The following is a 22623-nucleotide window of genomic DNA, read 5'->3' on the forward strand; positions in this document are numbered from 1 at the left end:
CTTGATATGGTCCTGCGGTTATTGTTGATTGGTGCAAAGTAACACAAATGCCTTCCCTGGTTACCGTGACAACAGCACTGAATGGAAACAATTGCACATGCCTGTCTTCATTGTATATTCATCCTGTGGCAAAACCAAACAAACTGATATTAATTTATTATATATTTTCCTGAAGGAAAACCGATATAGGGACAGGAAGAAATATGATGAGGGTTGCAAAGGTATTTTATATACAATAATGAAATACTGGATTTTTGATAGTTTTATTAGTATAAAACTTCTTTGTGTTATATAGTAGCATAATATAAATGCATTGTTACAGAACCTAAAGCAGGCCAGATCTGCTGGTGCAAATGTACAGTTATGCGTTTCACACACATAACGCTTAAAATGTACACTGCTGTACATATAATTGCAAATTGAAATTATGCATAGACTCGAATGATAATAAAACAGTTTGTAAACCATAGACCATAGCAAAAAAAGACGATAAGCAGACCTATGACTCACTTAAGAGGCGATATTTTAAACGGGCTCCTGTCTCTTTAAGAGCATGCACTTGCAGCCATTTTCTGGTCTTTGTGTGGGGTGGATTAGCGGATAGAGACCGAGCCCACAGCATCATTTATACTACAACGAGAAAACGTTATTTCACAGCCGTTTTTTGGTTTATTTTCACCGTCAGTTATCGTAGGAGCGGATATGCAATTAGCAGGTAAGCACATCGGAATCAATCAATGAATCGCAGAGATAAAAGCGCTCGCTCGACGGTGCGCGAGAGATGATGATGGTGATGGCACGGACCGGACCTGCTCATGTAACGTTAATCCTCGCGCGTGATGCTCAGTCATATAAGCTCAGCTGATTTATCTGTTTGTTTATGTTATATGGCTAGACGTTATTTTGAACGTTTTAAACCGAATGTTTGGTTGATTTGAAGGGTTTATGATAAAGGGTGTTGATAGCATCTCTTCGCTAAATGGGTGGGGTGAGGGGAGGGGGGGCGAGTACACGCTCACACATCATATGTAACGTTCACCGATCGCACATTATCTTCATTTGTTTACATTAGCGCGTGATTGTATAACTGACCCGTCAGTGTTTTGCGACGTAAGCCAATTAAAACTTTGTTTTATGTAACGTTATTTTATTTCATCTTGATGTCCAGTGACTGATGTCTGTTGCTAGGTTATATCCGACTGAACCGGTTTTTGACGTCTTTGATGATGAAGAATTGCGGTGTTGGGGTTGTGTGACACATTGAATGGCTGATTCTGTTTTCCCATAACAACCTTTGCTCGTATTTTTATAAACGGGTTTTATTTAACCTAACCACGCTTTAATTTATTTACTGTTTACTTTGTACGGTGCATTTTATTCAATTGCACCGTATCTAAACAAATATATATATTTGAGTATTTTACGTCATGCACGTAAGTCATGCACGTAAGTCATGCAAGGCCAGAGCGTGAATGTGCACCTGCGTTTTTGACAAGAGGAACCACCGGTTTCCTGATAACCAGGTTGTACGTGTGTGGGCTGTGCTAACAATTGAAGTCAAATAGTATTTTAAATAAAAGCATTGAGACTCAAAGTAGGAGTGCTTCATCGACTGATGAAAAAGATGCATGCATGACTACACCATCAACCATGTCACTCATAAATAGATGATAGATGAAGTCAGTCTACAGATTGCATCATCAGTGTATCCCATCTGTTTGTATGTCAATGACATCTCCGCCTGTCTGTTTAATGATTCAAGTATAGACTATTGAGAATAAGGCTTGGGGAAATGGCGGGGTAAGATTTCCTACCGAGTGGTGTTACTAAATGTGACACATAGTCAGTGGTTAAAGCTGTAATATCTTGTTCTTATTTCTGTTGCTCGGTGTGAAGGTAATAGCACACAAGAGCTGTTCAGAGTGTCTATTTACCCATAGACAAGCTTAAGACTCCTCATTTAATGTTTTCATTAATCACTTTATTGGATTGGTTTGTTGGAGTTTGCAGCCTCTGAATATGTTTCAATTTCATCATGCCCACTTAACAAACAGGAATGTGATCAGCTAACCCAACCTTACTTTGCACTGGGATTCAGCCAGGAAAACGTGTTGAGCTATTACCATCCATTCCCACACTTTGATTCTCTGTTAGATCACTTCTACTGCAAACAAACTTCCATGTAGAATAATGGACGTGTCCCTTTTTAAATGACAATGAGTCCGCTCAGATTATCGGCCTGAACTTGTTTAACAATACATCAACCTTTTCAACCATTAAAATGTGCAAAAAAACCCAGTGAACAGAGTTCATCCTTCTTTTTTGGGTTATCATCTATGTTTTAATAAGACAACGTTTAAGACAACACTTTCATTCAGTGTTATTTTACTTTCATGGCAAAACTTTACAAACTTTTGCTTTCCGGTCTTTATAGCGTCTTGTTTTAGTTAGATAAACAACTTTTAGATTTACCTCTGAGATGTGTTATAACTGACAGGAAACCCCGACCTTTGCACATGAACAATTGGCAGATTAGTTTTGTTGATTTACTGCGGAGCATATAGGAATGCAGTTGTTGGTATCATATACCTCGACAAAAGAAATGGAAGTGGATGTTTTTTTACACATAAAGCGGCTCCCTAAAGATCACACCAAAGTAATCTTCTAACATGACAAATAACCGGATTAGATACAGTTCATGAAGACCTGTCATTTACCCAGTATAAGTATATGTCTCACTCTCTACTCCGAGAGATCTGAGACTACTATTCCATCATGACCTGACATAAAAAAATGTTCCACTATTATTCGTAGGATGCTTTACTATGTGACCACTTTTTTTAGTCATATTTTTGGTGCTAGCATTTTGTTTGCACATTGAATTGACTTCACTTGCATGTCATAGTTTTTTCTCTTGGTGCTTTCACACATAGTTCACACGGTTAGCACTTCTGGGTTATTTCTGTGTTTTGTAGAAGAATGTCTGTACTGTTCATCATATTCAGTGACAACAGGTGATCTGTCTTCTGGTATGCTGTAATTGTCAAATGGAGGCAATGTTACCCTGCTGCTTTATCAAGCTTTGAAGATGATAAAGCTTTGAAGAAAATCAGCCACCTCCTCAGACAGATGGCTGAAAAGTGCCTGCAGAGGCTCATTTTATGTCATGCAACCTGTTCTGGACAGTTTTGTGCGATTTTAGCACATTTCTAGGCCTGTTTTGAAACCGTTTTCATAAATGTAACCTATTGTTGGAGCTGTGCTGCTCATATTATATAAAATTATTAAAAAATAATAAATTCCCAGTATCTGTCACCGAATCGTTTGCTATGTTCTCTTAACCGCCCTCTAAATAAAAAAGGCAAAAGACCAAAAATTCTAAATCTGAGGCTAACACTTTATAAGGAATCTAAGGAAAGCAGTTTAGTAGAATCTAGTAAAAATTGTAAATGGGGAAAAGATCCTGCCCTCCCTTTAGAGGTTTCTTTCAAGCCACGCCTCTTTATGTTTCATTCACCAGACAACATGAAAACACAAAGAGTAATATATTATAATCACAATGAATGTAAACAATTTACAGTTATTATTAGAACTTGGTTTTATAATCTCATTGTTTATGCCCAACCAGTTATGTGATTTGGTTGTATCATTGTATTCGGACCGATTAAGTATTAAAGGGAATTCCTAAATAAATAAAAAATACTTTTCCCTAGAATGCGCTGGAAGCCGCCTACGTTTTGACACAAATTGAATTCCACCAGTGAAGTGGAGTGGAAGACTTTAACTAGAGAAATTTCTTTAAGGTCATGACATTTCCTTTTTCATATGCCAGCCAAACTGTTTGGTTTCATTGACTGACTATAAGTCAGTGCGATGTACTTATCCTACGGTGGGCTGCAAGTTCACGGTCTGTGTGTCTTTCAGATCGGGCTGTTTTGTGAGTGAACCTGTGTCGCCATGACAACCCACGTGACCCTGGAGGATGCGCTGTCCAATGTGGACCTGCTGGAGGAGCTGCCCCTCCCAGACCAGCAGCCATGCATCGAACCCCCGCCGTCCTCCATCATGTACCAGGTACAGCCCATTGGAGCATAATACGTTGTTATAGTTGTGATTGTTGACATGGGGTTCTTGTTTGTAGTAAAAATATATTTTCTCTTAATAGGCTAACTTTGACACCAACTTTGAGGACAGAAATGCATTTGTCACTGGTATTGCCCGCTACATCGAACAGGCCACTGTACACTCCAGCATGGTAAGTAGAATGATGACTTGGGGAAAAAGAACATTTGGATAGCAGGTCACGTGACCATGGCAGCAATAACGAAAGGATGTTGCAATATAACATTGAAACACAGATGCTCTTTATGGCTCTTCCTGAAATTTTCAGTAGGACACTGAGAAGAAGAAACAGTCAGTAATTTGATCTGATGTATGTTGTTCACTTTGTCATCACCAAGCATCTAAATTGTCAATCGGATGCATTTTCCTTATTTGGCCAGAGTTATTATCTAAAAAACTACTAGCTTAGCATTACTTAATTGGAAATTGAATGTATTTGGAAATACCATGTTATTCTTTTAAGTCCCTTTAGTTAACGGTACATGAATATGAACTTTTCTAAAAAAAAAAATATTGTACCACTATGAATTGTACTAAATCCAATTTTCAGATAATTATAATTCTTTTGTATAACCTGAACTCAGTCTGAATGAGAAAAATACACTTATGAGAAAAACAAGAGCTTTAAAGGTTTGGTTGGTTTTCTAATAAATCTAGAACTGTGCATTTATTTAATACATTCTTAAAAGTTATTTTATTTTTAACTCCTTAAGCTGCCCCTCAAATTGCAAATTACTTAATAAGTGAAAATCGTTGTTTATAAAACGGTCAGTTCTGGTCCTTGATTCTGATTGGTTGAGCCAAGATCTAAGCAGTTATAAAATATCCCAATTTATAACGGCTGACATTAAATAGCCTATCTATCATTTTAATTACTTTATTTTATGAAACCTTGCTACCCATATGGAATAACCATTTTATAAAAGCAATAAGCCTCGCGAAGCAGTGGGTTACGGCTTCGCGGGAGCAAAAAGCCCCGCGAAGCCGTGGGTTACAGTGCATTTTAAGGGGCTTTGGTTCGCGTCGTGCCTAAACCCCCTTAGCTGTTATAAAATGCACTGTAACCCACGGCTTCGCGGGGCTTATTGCTTTTATAAAATGGTTAATCCATATGCTTAGTAAGGTTTCATAAAGTAAAACACAGCAAATATTATGTAATTATTTTAATAGAAATATATTCTTCCACCAAACAAAGTAGTTCCTCAGAAACAGGTGTGGCTTCAACAGTGCGGTTGCCAAGCAACACAGATGCAGCAAAGAACACAATAAATGATTCGGGCTTCAGTTGACGATTACCTTCTTTAGCTCTGCGTCCCATATGCAACTGCACGTCAAACCAGACTTTATTGACGAGACCCTCTGGTGTATTTGGATTTAGTGCCGGAGAGGGGGTGATTTTCTCTAAGTCTGCCACCGTTAACGCGGGATGGTGGGATGATTTGTCACGTCCTTCGCGGCGAAGTTTTTTCACTACTCCAAGGAAAACATTGTGGCTTGTGATAAACTCAGGATCTTTTATCAGACACCAGGACCGGCTGATCGGTGGATCATTGATGTGCCGGTTAATCCCTGCACGTAGGCCAACATAGCTGCTAAAGCTGTAAGGTTCGCCCTTTCCGTTTTTCACACTGGCATAAAACTGACGTAGAGATTGGTTTAGGTCAGTTTTGTTTATTCTTTTAAAGTCAATAAACATACGTTTAACGGCACACCAGGACCGAAAACAACGAACAGACCACATAGTCTGTTTATGAGTATTCACCTCATTTCTAGACTTTTCGATGTCTTCAATTTCGCTTTCCTTAATTTCAGCGTGTCTTCTTTGTTGTTGGTCTAATTTGTCTGTCATGTCAATCTCTTCCCACAACTCATCCATGCTCAGCCCACCAATTGAATCAAAATTCACAACAAAATCGGACATTTTGACAATTATTTTGCTGTACGTAGCAAGAGTGGCGAGGTGATTCTAGGCTCAACCAATCAGAATCACGGACCAGAACTGACCGTCTTATTAAGTATATTTTATAACAGCTAAGGGGGTTTTAATGCTGTTATAGAATGCACTGTAACTCACTGCTTCATGGGCAATGTTGCTTTAATAAATCCATCCCAAATTATACAAACCATATGTGTAACAGTCATCATAAATATTTAATCATTATGAAATTGGGCTCGCTGCTGTTTTCCATATCAAACCCTATAACAGTTTCAATTCTGTTTAGCACAGGCATGAGGACAAACACCCCTTGACAAAGAGAGCCCTGTTTATGTTTGTTGTTTCTTTACTGTTTTGTTTCTGTGGGGGGTTTTGAGCTTGTGCAGGCAGTTCCTCTCACAGAGCTCTGTGGGTCCTTGCATGTGCTCAGACTGTCAAACAGGACTTCACTTTACTCAGTTAAATAGAGAAGGACAGAAGGTCCTCTTTGCTTCAGCTAATATCAGCAAAAGAGTTCATGAGAACACAGATATTTTCATTGTATGCCGTGTATAGCATAACATGTTGAAAAGGGCTCGCTAAATTCAGATTTCGTTCGTTTTGTCTAATTTGGATACAGCTGCTTAATGTATAGACTTTTGTAGGAAAATTTTGCATATGTTTTTAGTTTTTAAACTCTGTATATAATTGATAAATATATAATTTACACTTTAAGCTGTGTAAAGCATCACAGTTATTTTACCTCGGTTGTGAGCTGTTTTAAGGTACATGTCATCATCAGTTTAAAAGTATTTTACGAATCAGCTGCAACAGGATATGATTAAGTAGGCTAACTATAGTTGTACAGTTGCCAAGTAACCTTGTAAAGTACCAAATTAATATTGTATATTGTTTTTTTCGGCCTCTAAACATCCAGACAGAATTTTGTTTAGAAAATACCCCTTGCACTGAGAGAATGTTTGACAAAAGAGTACCTCAAAGACAACATATTTTTGTATGCAAACCCTGGAAGAGAGTTTGCATTTTTAGCGCTTCCGGTTCCATCGCCCCCAACTCTACGGGTTTTTGAATGGGTCTTTGGTAAAAAAATAAGATCTGTGGTTAACAAAACATCTCAATATTTCCACGTTTTATTCTATGAATCTATGACATAACACACCAGTCTACCAGCTTGTGATTTTTTTTTTTAATCTTTATTGCTAACAAGTTGCTTTGGCGGGGACATTAGACATCATTGCGCATATACAGTAAATCCACAAATAATGCAACATGGGAGCAAATCTCTAAAAACATTCTCTGGGATTCATTCACGGAGTAATTACTTTCAAGGGAACATGTTTTTAACAACTATTTAAAAAGTTTTTGGAGGCTTGATGGTGGTAACGTTGATATCGAGCGACCGTAGTGTAGTCTGTTTATAGCCTTGTGTTAACTTTTTACATTCTGCAGATTGTATATGGGCTTCAAAATAGCAAATATTGTGTTGTATTGTGTCTGTGAAAATTATTAATTAGACAAAACGTGTAAACATCATGAATATTTTTTAACCATAGATCTTATTTTTTGCGATTTTCCAAAAGTCTATGAGGAAAATGCATAGGCTTTCTGTCGAGGAAACCAGCGCGCTGCAAACTTCTGGGTTGCCCTACAAAAATACATCATCTCTTAGGTACTCAATGCAAGCAAGCATTGATGACTAGTATTTATCAAAAATCTAGTTTAAACGGTGTAATGGAAAGTATAGTGCAATGTGTCATCATAAACCACTGAGCTTTCCTGTAGCTCAGTGGTAAGAGCATTGCGTTAACAATGCAAGGTCATTGGTTCGATCCCAGAGGATTGCACATACTTAGAAAACAAAATGTATAGGAAAATGCAATGTAAGACGCTTTGGCTAAAAGCGTCTGGCAAATATATAAATATAAACCCAATCTCCTACCGAAGATCAACGTTACTAGACTTTTCTGTAAGCCTAATTGACAAAGCTTTAAGTGCGTGGCTTGGTTTATTTAAAATAGGATCTACATTTGATGTGTTTGCTGCTTTTAAAAGCGTCTCCGAAAATACAGAAATAGCTGGTTGTAATGGTGAAATCCTGCAAAAAGGATGTTTGTAGGCGTTCGAAATGTGTTTCTGGCACTGTTTTTCATGTGGTTTTGTTACAGTTTTACTGTAAGTTTACACTGGGTGTATGTCTTCTCAGAATGAGATGCTGGAGGAGGGGCATGAGTATGCTGTCATGCTTTACACTTGGAGGAGCTGCTCCAGAGCTATTCCTCAGGTAAAGACACAAACATCATGCCTCATACTGTATGGAAATGGTGGTTCGACCGAAGCACTTTTTTCTAATAAAAACATCAAGCATGCTCTTTTGCTAAGATATGTCTCGTTACAAATAGATTTTGCAGAAGTGGAACTCATCGCGAACATGACTTGACTTGCTAGATTCACTAAGGTTACATATTTATAGATTTAAAAAGGGTGACATCACACACATGTCTGTGTCATGTCTTATATTGGACTATGTGTCCTTGTCTGAGGAGATTATGAACCCTCTTTATTGAATTTGCACACAGAGTGAATATGCTTATTTATAAACAAAGTTTTAAAATGAAGAGCATTTGATGTCGCCCTCTTGTGCAACTCAGGTGAAGTGCAATGAACAGCCAAACCGAGTGGAGATCTATGAAAAGACTGTGGAGGTGCTGGAGCCTGAGGTCACCAAGCTCATGAAGTTCATGTACTTCCAGGTAAGATTTATAAGGATTTATCGAATTTATCAGAAAGCACATACTTCATGAGTACTAAACCTCAGGAAGAATTTTTTTTTCTGTAAATCAAGTATTTGGTGCATAGTGACGCCAAAGGTGCCAATACATCCATACAAAGTCAATGCTACAATAACAAAAATAAACAGTATCATTAGTATGAAAAGAGTCAGTTTAGTCCTATTAAACAGGTGGAATGAAAAATCACATTTGAATATAAGGTCTTTGTTAGTCCTAAAATAAGTAATTTGTTTATTAGCAAATACATTTTAGGTACGCAAGTAAATGCCATTAACATCAATTTCTCACCCCATCTAGCGAAAGGCCATCGAGCGTTTCTGCAGCGAGGTGAAGCGTCTGTGTCACGCCGAACGGCGGAAGGACTTTGTGTCCGAGGCTTACCTGCTCACTTTAGGAAAGTTTATCAACATGTTTGCCGTGCTGGATGAACTGAAGAACATGAAGTGCAGTGTAAAAAACGACCACTCTGCTTACAAGAGGTAATACTGGATCAATAAAACACCGCAGCAGTCACTTATCATCAGATCTATTACATCCATCTCTGTTTCTTCTTTTTAGAGCGGCTCAGTTCTTGAGAAAGATGGCTGACCCGCAGTCCATCCAGGAGTCCCAAAATCTTTCCATGTTTTTAGCCAACCACAACAGAATTACACAGGTACATTTATCATCAGCGGGTGTGCATCCGCTATGAACGCTTGCAGCAGCGCATCATGTTTTGTGTTGTGTTTGTGCAGTGTCTGCACCAGCAGCTGGAGGTGATCCCGGGTTATGAAGAGCTGCTGGCTGACATTGTCAACATCTGTGTGGACTACTATGAGAACAAGATGTATCTGACCCCCAGTGAGAAGCACATGCTACTAAAGGTAAGAGCCTCCGTCTCCTGTGACCTTCAAGCTTTTTCAGCTTAAAGAAAATATTTTTTAATGAAGGTGTGAATGTGTGTTTCAGGTTATGGGTTTTGGACTGTATCTAATGGATGGAAATGTCAGCAACATATACAAGCTGGACACAAAGAAAAGGATCAACCTCAGCAAAATCGACAAATTCTTTAAGGTGATGACTTCATTGCACCACAGAGTGGATCAATTGCTTGGATAAATTTTCTAACTTGTGCTGGGGTTTTCTCTCAGCTTCAGGTTGTACCCCTGTTTGGAGATATGCAGATCGAGTTGTCACGCTACATAGAAACAAGTGCCCACTATGAAGAGAACAAGTCCAAGTGAGTACTCTATAGAGAGCATTAGAGCAGAATAGACTTGATCATGTTACCAGATGCATATTCATGTGCATCTGTTTTAGTTAGCAAATCATTTTTTGAGCTCTCATCCAAAAGGCATAAGTCTTTATACAGTGAATTTGATTATTTATGTCGTCTTTCAGATCGGTTTCATTCATCCGCATTTCTCTCGATCTCTAAGGTGGACCTGCACTCAGAGCAGCATTAGTCCACAGTATAACCTGTGTGAGCAGATGGGGCAGATTAGAGATGACCACATCCGGTTCATTTCTGAGCTGGCACGCTACAGCAACAGTGAGGTGGTGACCGGCTCCGGGCTGGACAGTCAGAAGTCTGATGAGGAATACAGGGAACTCTTTGACCTGGCACTCAGAGGTCTGCAGCTTCTGTCCAAATGGAGCACACATGTCATGGAAGTGGTACGTGTGTTTAGAAATCTACAATCTACAGGCAGCGGTATCACATAAGTCCCCGTCTGTATTCAAAGATTGTACAAAAAGGAACTCAAAAAATCTTAGCAGCGTATTTCCTTTGCTTTAAGGCAGCAGTCTTCAACTAAAATTGTAAACGAACCCTCCTTACCAGCCGAGGTCCGGACAATTAAATACCTTAAAACATGAATTAATGGTTTTTGGCTGACCAAAGAAACAAACATGTATTTTCATATCCATACAACGGCATAACAATGTCTGACAACAATATAATAAAGGAAAATGTGCAAAATGCCCTAATCTCTAAACCTGAATTGAACATACATTCATTTCAACATTGACAACTTTAAAAGAAAACTAAATTGATCTTTTCTGCTGAACTGAGATAAACAAATAGCAGCATCAAGTTGTGACTGAACATCCTCTGATAACATTTCAGCTCTTCTTGTGGCTTTTGCAGCTGAAAGGGGGGTTTGTTTAATATTTTCTTTTAAGTTAGTTCATGTCTTTCTTTTCCTTCTAAACGTGTTTTACACTTAGCCTTCATGCACTTTTTTACTATTTTCAGTAAAAGGCCTGTGATGTTTTCCTAAGATCAGCTGTATTCTTAGTGAACATTCATATGGTTGTTGTTGGGTGTTAAGTGTGTGAGGGAGGACAGGGGTAGCTCGCTACACTGGGCTTTGAGCTAATATATTTCCGTGTCCTTACCTCGGACTGCAGGTTTTTTCATAGTGTCTATGTCTCGTAATTCCATTTCCATTCCAACGTTTCCACTTTTGACAACCGCAACAGACTCCGAGCAGATGAGACAAACCGCCCTCGTGCATGTCGATGCAGGAAGAATAAATGCAAATCTCTCGGCCAATTCATGTCGGAAAACATGCTTTTGTAGCATCAACTTTTCCAACTTTTGAAAAGGACATTGTTTTTCAGTCACTGACAGTTACATCTGTCTGCAGCGAATCTGTCTCTAGCAACAGTGCACAAATGTGAACTGTTGGTGGCACCTTAGGACCCAAAGTGCTACTGAGCAGACCTTGATGTGCCTGGAATAAATTTCATTGCATTAGAAAATAATGTGAGGCGTTCATTTATTTAATACGTCACAAGGCTTGAGGAGGGACGCATCTTGCGGTTCGCATTCGGACCGGAGTCCGCTAGTTGGTGACCCCCGCTTTAGGGTGTACTTACATTTAGCCCGGTTGCTCTCAACTGTGCCCCCCTCCCCTGCGCTCACATTGCTCTTTACCAACCACACCCCGCCACGCTTCATCATTACGATGCGTCTGCTTCGAAAAAAACATAAACAAAATGATCCCTCTCAGAACAACGGAATCCATCGCAATGTTCAGTTTGGGGCTTATTAGAGGTGTTTAACTTCATGCGTGCACTACACAGACCAATCTGCTAAACTGATGTCATTGTCAAACGAGAGAGTTTTTTAGGACGACAACTGAATCTCAGGGAGGAATTTAAACGGTCGCATAATTTACGTCATGCTTTCAGTTCTGCGCTCCAGAGCGATTCGCTCCATGAGTTCCACGCCCAACCGCACCGTGCACTGGCCCACCTCTTCCAAGCGAGCCAGGGACTGCTAAACGAACCATGCCCGGGCAAGATCAGAGCGATGACACTACTTAAATAAACCAGGCTTTGGGGGTCAAACTTGCTTGGGCACAGTTCAGATTGCCTAGTGAGAGTACACCCTTAGGCATTGAAGTTAAGTGAAATACAAAAAGTCATAGCACACATCTTGAATTATTCTTAAATTGCATTCAGATGAATTAAAAACTTAAATTACATTCAGTGTTGAGAAAATATTGTTGTTAAAGTTTAGTGTAGTTAGGGTTGCATCCTTTAAAGGGAAAAGTTGACCCAAAAATGAAAATTCTGTCATCGTTTACTCACCCCCAAGTTGTTCCAAACTAACAAAGAACGTGTTTAGCAGAACAATCAACAAGTTTGGAAGAACTTGATGGTGAGTAAATGATGAGAATTTTTGGGTGAACTATACCTTTAAGGCAGCTAACCGTATGCACTATGTATTGCTATTTCAGTTCTCCATCTATCTTGGTATGAAACACATTTGAACATTCTTCTTGTTCTTTAGTACTCTTGGAAACTGGTCCACCCCACCGATAAGTTCTGTAATAAGGACTGTCCAGGCACAGCTGAGGAGTACGAACGTGCTACACGCTACAACTACACCAGCGAGGAGAAGTTTGCCTTGGTGGAGGTCATCGCCATGATCAAGGGTCTTCAGGTTCTGATGGGGAGGATGGAGAGTGTGTTTAACCAGGCCATCAGACATACCATCTACTCCGCCCTGCAGGATTTTGCACAGGTGACCCTGAGAGAGCCGCTCAGACAGGCGGTGCGCAAGAAGAAGAACGTCCTCATCAGGTAGTATGGAGGGGCAGATCTAAGCCTTCACATCATGTGTGAAGCTGAGCTCCATGTAAAAACAGTGTGGAATGATTGTGTTTAGGGTTTTACTTACTGTATAGCCATGTTTCACTTTAGCGTTCTACAAGCCATCCGTAAAACCATTTGTGATTGGGAAGGATCAAGAGAACCCCCTAATGACCCCTGTCTCAGGGGAGAGAAGGACCCTAAAGGAGGCTTTGACATCAAAGTGCCCCGCCGTGCTGTTGGCCCCTCAAGCACACAGGTCTGTTGAGTTAAAGAAGTTTTATACAATACAAATAATGAACAGGTTCGGAAAAGTGTTTTGGAACCCTGTTCTTTTCTCCTGCAGCTCTACATGGTTCGCACCATGCTGGAGTCCCTCATTGCTGATAAAAGTGGCTTCAAGAAAACGCTTCGCAGCAGTCTGGACGGACCCATCGTTCAGGCCATAGAAGACTTCCACAAGCAGTCTTTCTTCTTCACCCATCTCCTAAACTTCAGTGGTGAGAAACAGAGGAGATGCATTTCTATTTTATTGCCATGTTTTTTGTTTCTCACGACCGCATCATTTCTTCTGATTGGCTGTCAGAGGCCCTGCAGCAGTGCTGTGATCTGTCCCAACTCTGGTTCCGTGAGTTCTTCCTAGAACTTACAATGGGTCGTCGCATTCAGTTTCCCATTGAGATGTCCATGCCCTGGATCCTCACCGACCACATTCTGGAGACCAAAGAACCCTCCATGATGGAGTATGTGCCATACAATACAGAACCCTTCTTGGTTATGAAAGTTCAGGCAGAAATTAAATTAAAAAGTTGTAATTCTTTACTTTGTCATGTTGTTAAATTTCTTGTGATTAATTGGTAAGTGAGAGTTTAAGTCTCCATTCACTTTCACTGTAAAACAAAATGTTTGCAATGTTCCTTGAAAAAAACAAAGTAAATCATACCAAGAATTAAATTAAAAAAAAATACTTCACCTTCAAAATGAAAATTCCGTCATCATTTACACGCCCTCTTGTCATTTCTATACTGTATGACTTTCTTTCTTCTGCAGAACACAAGAGAAGATATTTTGAAAAATGTTGATAACAGAACAGCACAACCCCCCATTCACCTCTATTGTAACTAATGAAAGTGAATGGGGGGCTGATAACAACATTCTTCAAAATATCTTCTTTTTTGTTCTGCATCATACAGGTTTTGAAATGACAAAACGGTGAGTAAATGATGACGGATTTTTCATTTTAAAGGTGAATTACTCCTTATATGAACATTGACCACGGACCAGTTGCATAAACTTCGTCTTAACAACGAGTCTCACTGACTAGCAGTTAGCTAGGAGTAATCAGTCTTCATTTTCATATTTCAGCTAGCCCAACTTTTTGTGTAACTGATTTAAAGAGGTTATGACCAGTCTTGAAGAGAAAGATTTGAAGACTAACTTCTAAGACTAGTCTAAACAGTTTATGTATACGGCCCCAGCTGTATCTATTACATGAGACCTTTTTTGACTGAAAACTGTTTTTTTTTTAGATATGTGTTGTATCCATTGGACCTTTATAATGACAGTGGGTATTACGCCCTCACTAAGTTCAAGAAGCAGTTCCTCTATGATGAGATAGAGGCCGAGGTAAAGTTTTATTGACTCATCTGGCCATTCGCTGTGATATTATCTTGTCGCTCCTAATCTCCCATCTCATATTTATTTAGGTCAACCTGTGTTTCGATCAGTTTGTCTACAAGTTAGCTGACCAGATATTTGCCTACTACAAAGCAATGGCTGGAAGGTAACATTATCCCCGTCTCCTTTTAAATGTCAAAACTGATTCTCAAGTAAGTCAATTACAGAAGCCAAGACAAGAAAATGAGTCTACGTGAGATGTTCTTGAATCTCTCAAAGCATTGTGTGGTTGTGTCACAGTGTCCTCCTTGACAAACGCTTCCGTGCGGAGTGTAAGAACTACGGTGTGATCATTCCATACCCGCCCTCGAACCGCTATGAGACACTGCTTAAACAAAGACATGTGCAGGTGGGACACACCTCCACCAATCACTACAGCCATCTCAAAGACAACAAACTAAACAATGTCACTTTAATATTTTCGTTTGTGATCAATGTACGAGTGCCTAAAGTCTGATTTTGTATTTGTCTTGTGTTTTGTAGCTTCTAGGTCGCTCCATTGACCTGAACAGATTGATAACTCAGAGGATTTCAGCAGCCATGTACAAATCTCTGGATCAAGCTATCAGCCGCTTTGAGAGCGAGGACCTCACCTCCATAGTGGTGAAGATACTGTTTTACTGCTGTTTTGATCGTCCCATAAACAGACAAAATCTCTTTTTTTTTATAATTGCGTGCTTAAGTCATATTTATATGCACATTTGAACTTAATGTCACTATAATGGTCTGCCTCAGTCACGACACACATGCACACACAAGAATTTGTTATAAGCTCATTCTAAGGGCCAATTCACATTTCACGTCTTTTCACGAGCATATTGGTTATTTTAAATGTAGACTCGTGGCAGGTGCGCGCATATAGGGGGCGTCGTGATTGCAATGCTCATGTGGTGTGTGCTTTTTTTTAGGTGCGTCGGCACCACATCGAGATGCAAATAGTTTAACTTTTCGGTGTGCGGCACGTGCACCGCGGGTCATTTGAAGAGAGAAAGAGGCGCGGCACGCCTTGATTAGAGATAAAACATTGACATAATATTTTGGTTTCTGTGTATGTTCTATGTTACAGGAACTTGAGTGGCTGATGGAAATCAACAGGCTGACTCATCGTCTGCTATCGAAGCACATGACTCTGGACAGTTTTGACGCTATGTTCCGTGAGGCCAACCACAACGTGTCTGCTCCATACGGCCGCATCACGCTGCACGTCTTCTGGGAACTGAACTTTGACTTCTTGCCAAACTACTGTTACAACGGCTCCACCAACAGGTCAGCAGACTTACTCCACATTGTAGATCAAGACCTGTATGTGTGGTTCAATGCTTAGATTTGACTATCCACTATGAAACAGGTTTGTGCGGACAGCTATACCCTTCACTCAGGAGCCTCAGAGGGACAAACCGGCCAATGTCCAGCCTTACTACCTGTACGGCTCGAAGGTCTGTAAGCAACACCCTTAGGTTTCGCGTAAACTAACCAGACACATTCATATATGAAAGGAAAATGGTTGTGTATTTGTAAACTCTCCCTTCTGTTTTCAGCCTCTGAACATTGCTTACTCCCACATCTACAGTTCCTACAGGAACTTTGTGGGTCCTCCACACTTCAAAACAATCTGCCGCCTTTTGGGTTACCAGGGCATCGCTGTGGTGATGGAAGAACTTCTCAAGATTGTCAAGAGCTTGGTATTTTCTCTCCTAGTTTCTTTCTATAATAAATATTATTGTTCCTTAAATAAACCGTATCTTCATCTTGTCATTCTTGTCTTTTCCAGTTGCAAGGCACCATCCTGCAATACGTGAAGACTCTCATAGAGGTTATGCCCAAGATCTGCCGTCTGCCCCGTCACGAGTACGGCTCACCAGGTCAGATCACTGCACAGACTAGCACAGACTTTACAATCTGCAAATGAAATATTTAGTTTATTTTTTATTTATTTTTATGTCATTCATTAGTTATTGTTATGTCTTTCGTCAGGCATCCTGGAGTTCTTCCACCATCAGCTGAAGGACATCATTGAATACGCAGAGCTCAAGACAGATGTGTTTCAGAGTCTGAGGGAGGTGGGAAACGCCATCCTTTTCTGTCTGCTCATCGAGCAAGCTCTGGTGAGGCTCTCTTTATCTTTTTGTCTTATCTCCCTGTCTTTCGATCTCTTTCCTTCTGACTAACTAATTATGTCAGTGTCTCTTTACCTGCCATAATGTTTGTGTAGTTCATTATCTGAACTAATTGATGAAGTGCTAATATGAAATCATACTATTTGTAATGCTTCTCAAAATTGTCTTATTAACATGCTATGATTCAGCTGCATAAAGTTTCACTTTTTTGTATGTATACCTGTGTCAGAAAGTGTTTAAGTGTGGGTGTGTGTGTGACTGGATTTGAGAATGAATACATGACTGTGTGGGTAAAGTATGATATTGCCCCCTGCCCCTAAAAAGCAACTTTATTTCTCATTTCACGCTGGCAACAACAACAGGTGGTAAGGAATTAGGCATCATTAATATAACCAAAACCGAATGCACACTCTTTCTGGTTTCTATACCTTTTTCTATACACTTTTCCACAGTGCTCTGCCATGGATTCAAGGATGTTAGTTTAAGATATCAGTTACACAGTAATGCAAAGCTGTGAACCTTTAACCTCTAATTATATTATAGAAACAGTTCACAGTACACAATTCTTGAATTTCTTTTTTGTGTCCCAGAACGTTAGTAACGTCAAAGTAGTTTGGACAATTTCCTTTTTAGATGCACTGTTTCTTTAAGAGGCTTCTCAGGGATATTTTTCAACATTATTCACCCTCATGTCGTTCCAAAGTACAGTCTTCATACTCTATGAAGTGATTTAATCATACAGGTTTGGAACGCCATGAGGGCGAGTACATATTCTGAGGGCGACCTTCCTTGATTTCATGGTAGTCACATCTCCTCTCTGGCTGCTTGGGACGTCCTGTGCTAGTGCACATCTGCTTCATGCACTTCTCTTCTTCTAACCTCTGATGTCTGTTTCTCACCAGTGTTTCTTTATTGATCTCTATCTGAAACATAGTGAATTTGTGGGATGATCATAGCACGCTGATCTCATTAACATCATTTCTGTCAGAGGTCTCTTCTGGACGTCTTTATAATCTTCTCTGGGTGTCGTTTGGTGCATGTTTGACTCTTGTGAATGATGTCATTTTTTGCTAACAATAGGGTATGCATATGGGACGATGATGTACTGACGCTAAAATCGCTGCCCTATGTGCATCCACGAAACACCATTGTTCCCTATACCGTTGGATATAACAGAGCTAGCAGAGATCTTAGCGGAAGGACGTCATCTCTCCATGTGCAATACCCCGTTGTGCTCCATATTCATATGAAGTTTGAACTTCTAGATTGCATTTTAATTTAAGGGGATCACAACTGAAGTTTATTGTATATTGTAGTTTTCTGGGCTATTGTAGTCACCATAGGCTTTTTATTAACTAACTGCATTTCAATTTAACCAGGTGCACTAAACCAGCACAATGGTGAATTGAATGGAAGTCCTTGTTATTTATATTACCACAACTCTGCACCTTTTTAAACTACTATTACTAGAAAATGCATTCAGTTACTCTCAATGAGATGAGACATCTCTTCATTAGTATCATTGACATTTTCATACATATTACGACTAACTCATTTTCACACCATTTTCAAGACTTGATTGGGATTTCATTCAACATTGCGAGACGTTATTCTTTTGTTGCTTAATATGTTCCTGTGCTGTTTGTTTCAAATACAGTCACAGGAGGAAGTGTGTGATTTGCTTCATGCCGCCCCGTTCCAGAACATCCTCCCACGGGTCTACATTAAAGGTGAAAAGACAATGTCTTCTTGGACACATGCTTTATCTTCAGCACTTTCTTAAGTAATAAACCTGCTGACCTCTTGCTGTAATGTGTGAACTGTATAGAGGGTGAGAGACTGGAGGTGAGGATGAAGAGACTGGAGGCTAAATACGCTCCTCTTCACCTGGTGCCTCTTATTGAAAGACTTGGGACCCCACAGGTGACACATTTAAATCAGAGCTTATTGTCCATTCATCCCCAAAAAGTTAAACAAGTCACATGACTCTAAAAAATACAAATACATAAATTTTATTTGTTTCTATACCTAATGTTGTTTCTGTATCAACTATACGGTGGTACTTGAAAAATGGAATTAGACTTGGTATTGTTTAAAAGCCATTTTTTAGGTAAATACATTTTTGTTAATGTTAAAATGACTGTATTTTAATTTAGCATTTTTTGGTCATGTCTATCTTAGCAAATTGCTATAGCACGGGAGGGAGACCTGTTGACAAAAGAGCGACTGTGCTGTGGGCTGTCCATGTTTGAGGTCATCCTGACACGCATTCGGAGTTTCTTGCAGGACAACGTATGGCGAGGCCCTCCGCCCACCAACGGTGTCATGCATGTGGATGAGTGCATGGAGTTTCATCGCCTCTGGAGCGCCATGCAGTTTGTCTACTGCATCCCTGTGGGCACACACGAGTTTACTGCAGAGTATGTCTACATCATATTCGTGGCGTTTAGAAACAATGGATTTTATTAACTAGACATGGGAAGATTTTCACACAAATTCCAGAATTCATCAATTGCAAACTGCAGATACTGTATTTGCTTCTTTATTTAGAATACAATTATCTAGATTCATGTGCTTTAATACAAAAATAACAAATGGGATAACAAAAAAGTTTTGGTGTGTTCAGGCAGTGCTTTGGTGATGGTCTAAATTGGGCAGGCTGTGCCATCATTGTGCTGTTAGGACAACAACGTCGCTTTGACCTCTTTGATTTCTGCTACCACCTGCTGAAGGTACAGAGGCAGGACGGCAAGGATGAGATCATCAAGAATGTGGTAAGTGTCATTTCTAAACATTTTAAAGGTCTCACACATGCAAGATGGATGATTCAAAGGAAACAACCAAAATGTGAGATGATAGGTTCGTACAATATGTTTGAAGAACTTGAATCTCACCTTTTTATTAAGTTCAACATTTAAGTCAGTGAAATCAGTTAAGGCCTGGAAATTATGACTGGAAACCCTTGAAATTGCTGAGCCTTGAAAGTGTTTGAGCCTTGAAAAGCCTTGAAAGTGCTTGAGGCTTGGAAAAACTAAAGCTGTTGAAAATGCTTAAGTGCTAATTCAGAATTTCATTGGCAGCTAAGGTGGCGTTAGGGTTAGAACTGGAAGTCTAACACTAACACGCTTTATTTGCACAGTTTTGTTAGTGTATTGTGCTTACCTAGAATTTGTTAAGTGTAGTCCTTCAAAATAAAAAAAATCATTGAAAGTTCTGAAATTACAAGTCTACAATGTCTGTACTAACCCTGTATGCAATACTTCTCTGGTTCTGTGTTTTAATGTGATAATCTGTAATATTTATAATTTGCAGCCACTGAAGAAGATGGCCGATCGCATCAGAAAGTATCAGATACTTAACAATGAGATCTTTGCCATTCTCAACAAGTACATGAAGGCCGTGGAGACAGACAGTTCTACTGTGGAGCATGTCCGCTGCTTCCAGCCTCCTATACATCAGTCTCTGGCCACCACATGTTAAATAAACTTTATCTGACCCCCAACAGTCCTATTGTTCCTCTGGTGTGATATTGGTCTCAAACGTAATGTAGTGCACAGGGTCTTTGAGCTTTCAAGATTGCGTTGGCTTTATTTGAATAGGTGACATACCTCTAGTCCTGACCCATGGTTAAACAAAGCAGTAGATTCCTCAGTCTTAAGAGAGTGTTCTTCACAACTGTTTTCAGTTTCAACAGCCCTTTAAAGGTTTGGAAGACAGCTAAGGTGATATTTAGGACTGTTGAAAATTCTTCACAGAATTTCACCAGAGGAAATTTGAACAAATGTTGGTGGTATACTAGTATAAAATAAATATAAATTATTTCTAATTATGAATAACTATTAAGAGAAAACATGGTTGATGTCTGTTTAGTTTTTTTACGTGATGCCCATAAAGATATTTCATTTATTATAGTATTTGCATGTTCCTCACAAATCCTGCATTCTCCCAATTCTGCAAGATTGTTTATTATATACAGACCAAAAAATAGAAGAGATCATTGATTTAATGATATTTATGGATGCACTTATGTCCATAATTATTCCCTCTTCAAGTTTCGATTTTTATACACCCAGAATTGTTTACAGCATTCTGTTTTCTTTATATTACAGCACTGGCTTACAGATCTTTGCATTTGTAATGTCCATTTTTTCCGGTTTAGAGAATTGCGTGTAGTATTTGTTCTAATTTTATTTGTACTCTACTGGTATCAGTATTTACTTCAACTAATGAAAGGTTGATTTTCTGTTAGTTCACTTTCAGTCTTTGGACAGTTCATTTTGGCTATTTTGTAAATGGCAGACATCCATATATTAATGAAAAAGTTCATTGTTCTAATGTACTAATAACTGGAATTGTAATGTGATCGGGTGAATCATGTTTTAGTTGTTATTGCAGTAATACTGCATTGCATTGACGAACAAGTAAGAAAAAGTGAACTTGTGAGAGAACCTGTTTCTAAAGTTTTGAAAAAGAATTCAGTATTTACCTTCACATGCCCTTTAGTGCAACAGTGTTAGACTGGCAGATTCGGTTTAGATTAAGTTCAGTTTTCCATTTTGTAATTTATGTGGCTATTGTAAATGTAACCTCATGAATGCTCATCATATTCTGTTATGCTTTTGCTTTCCTGAGTTTTAATCTGTTTTTAATAACTGTTGAATTAAATGGGTACTTTCCAGTAATCTATTTATGCATAAGAGTTGGTTTTATTGCTCTTGGAAAAGGGTTAGTATGGGATTGATGATGAAAAAAGTGTTCTGAGTTTTAAGAAAGTGCCGTTTAAAAACTCAAACGCATGACCGCTGTAATTTATTGTCATCATGAAACTATTTGTGACATGAGATTTTTTTGTTCATAATGTTGTACAAGTGATCATGTTTTGAAATACAAAAAAGGAGAAAGTAATAAAATGTACGACAAATGTTCTGAACAGGAATAATGATTATGTTGTATTTCCATGAAATAAAAAGATCTAACTAAAATTGCCTCTTTAAAAACAAGCTTGCATTACTCTTAAGAAATACATAACAGGAAGTGAAGTAAATAAGCTTTTTAGAAGCTTAATATTAACATTTTATAAACGCCCTTAAAAGTCTTATTGTAACTAAATAATTTGATTATTTTAGAGAACAATTTAAACAAATACATTACATGAACAGAAATATGTTCCTAACTTACATGAGCTTCAAGTATCATTTAAACTTTCTTTAAAAAGACTTATTTATGATTTCGTCTCTCAGATCTTAATGTGATAATCCCCAGTTGGTGATTTAATCAGTGGGTTCCTGTCATTTTTCTCACCTTAGTGACTTCTGAATAGGATGTAATTAATTGCCTTGTCTTTAAGAACACTTCATTTAATACAAGAGGCATCACTTAACACTAGATAAACATTTCCTCCAACTGGAAATGATGGCACAGCTGGAAAACAAACTTTTTTTGGAAACATAGTTAGATTTTATTCCTCTTTTTAATTCCTCCCCTTGTTTAGATTCCTGTGAGTATTGTTAATACCTCGATCACCATTTTGGCAACATATGAGTACATATCTGTTGAAGAATCTGTCTTTTAGAACTAATGGTGTTTCTCTGATTGGCTGAGCAGGATGTATGGCGGATAGTTTGGGGAAGGGAGAGGAGGTGGTGCTTTTAAATGGCACACAGAGTAAATGTTTGCTTTCCATCAATAAAAATGACACCCAACACCCCCAATCCGCCAAACAGCTGTCTCTCACAATAGAGAGAACGGAGATGTGGTAGAAGAGAAAGAAAGAGGGTTGAGCTGTAGCCACTGAATGACACACAATGCCAACACGAAGAGTAATATGATTATCTACGTGAAGAATTTGCTATATTACTAGTATAATTTCACAATTTAAATATAGACAGAACAAACAAGT

General features: G+C 38.9%; 1 protein-coding gene across 2 annotated transcripts; it reads left to right on the forward strand.

The window, feature by feature from the left end:
• Window positions 1-568: 568 nt before the first annotated feature.
• Window positions 569-21410, forward strand: cyfip2 (cytoplasmic FMR1 interacting protein 2). Of its 2 annotated transcripts, none has more exons than XM_056769566.1 (29): window positions 569-715; window positions 3925-4074; window positions 4166-4255; window positions 8262-8339; window positions 8707-8808; window positions 9145-9326; window positions 9406-9502; window positions 9582-9710; window positions 9796-9900; window positions 9978-10066; window positions 10266-10503; window positions 12629-12921; window positions 13042-13189; window positions 13277-13430; window positions 13517-13673; window positions 14460-14556; window positions 14637-14713; window positions 14848-14956; window positions 15091-15210; window positions 15674-15873; window positions 15956-16043; window positions 16146-16289; window positions 16379-16469; window positions 16582-16712; window positions 18382-18454; window positions 18553-18647; window positions 18906-19144; window positions 19351-19498; window positions 20037-21410. In XM_056769566.1, exons 2-29 carry the CDS (start codon window positions 3958-3960, stop codon window positions 20202-20204), a joined length of 3759 nt encoding a protein of 1252 aa, XP_056625544.1. In that variant the 5' UTR covers window positions 569-715; window positions 3925-3957; the 3' UTR covers window positions 20205-21410. The 2 variants fall into 2 exon arrangements, with proteins under 2 accessions (XP_056625544.1, XP_056625545.1); XM_056769567.1 differs by having other exon boundaries at window positions 9984-10066; window positions 16582-16714; window positions 18381-18454.
• Window positions 21411-22623: the final 1213 nt, after the last annotated feature.

The sequence above is a fragment of the Triplophysa dalaica genome, chromosome 16 (assembly GCF_015846415.1).
Source record: "Triplophysa dalaica isolate WHDGS20190420 chromosome 16, ASM1584641v1, whole genome shotgun sequence".
In the NCBI taxonomy this organism is placed as follows: Eukaryota; Metazoa; Chordata; class Actinopteri; order Cypriniformes; family Nemacheilidae; genus Triplophysa; species Triplophysa dalaica.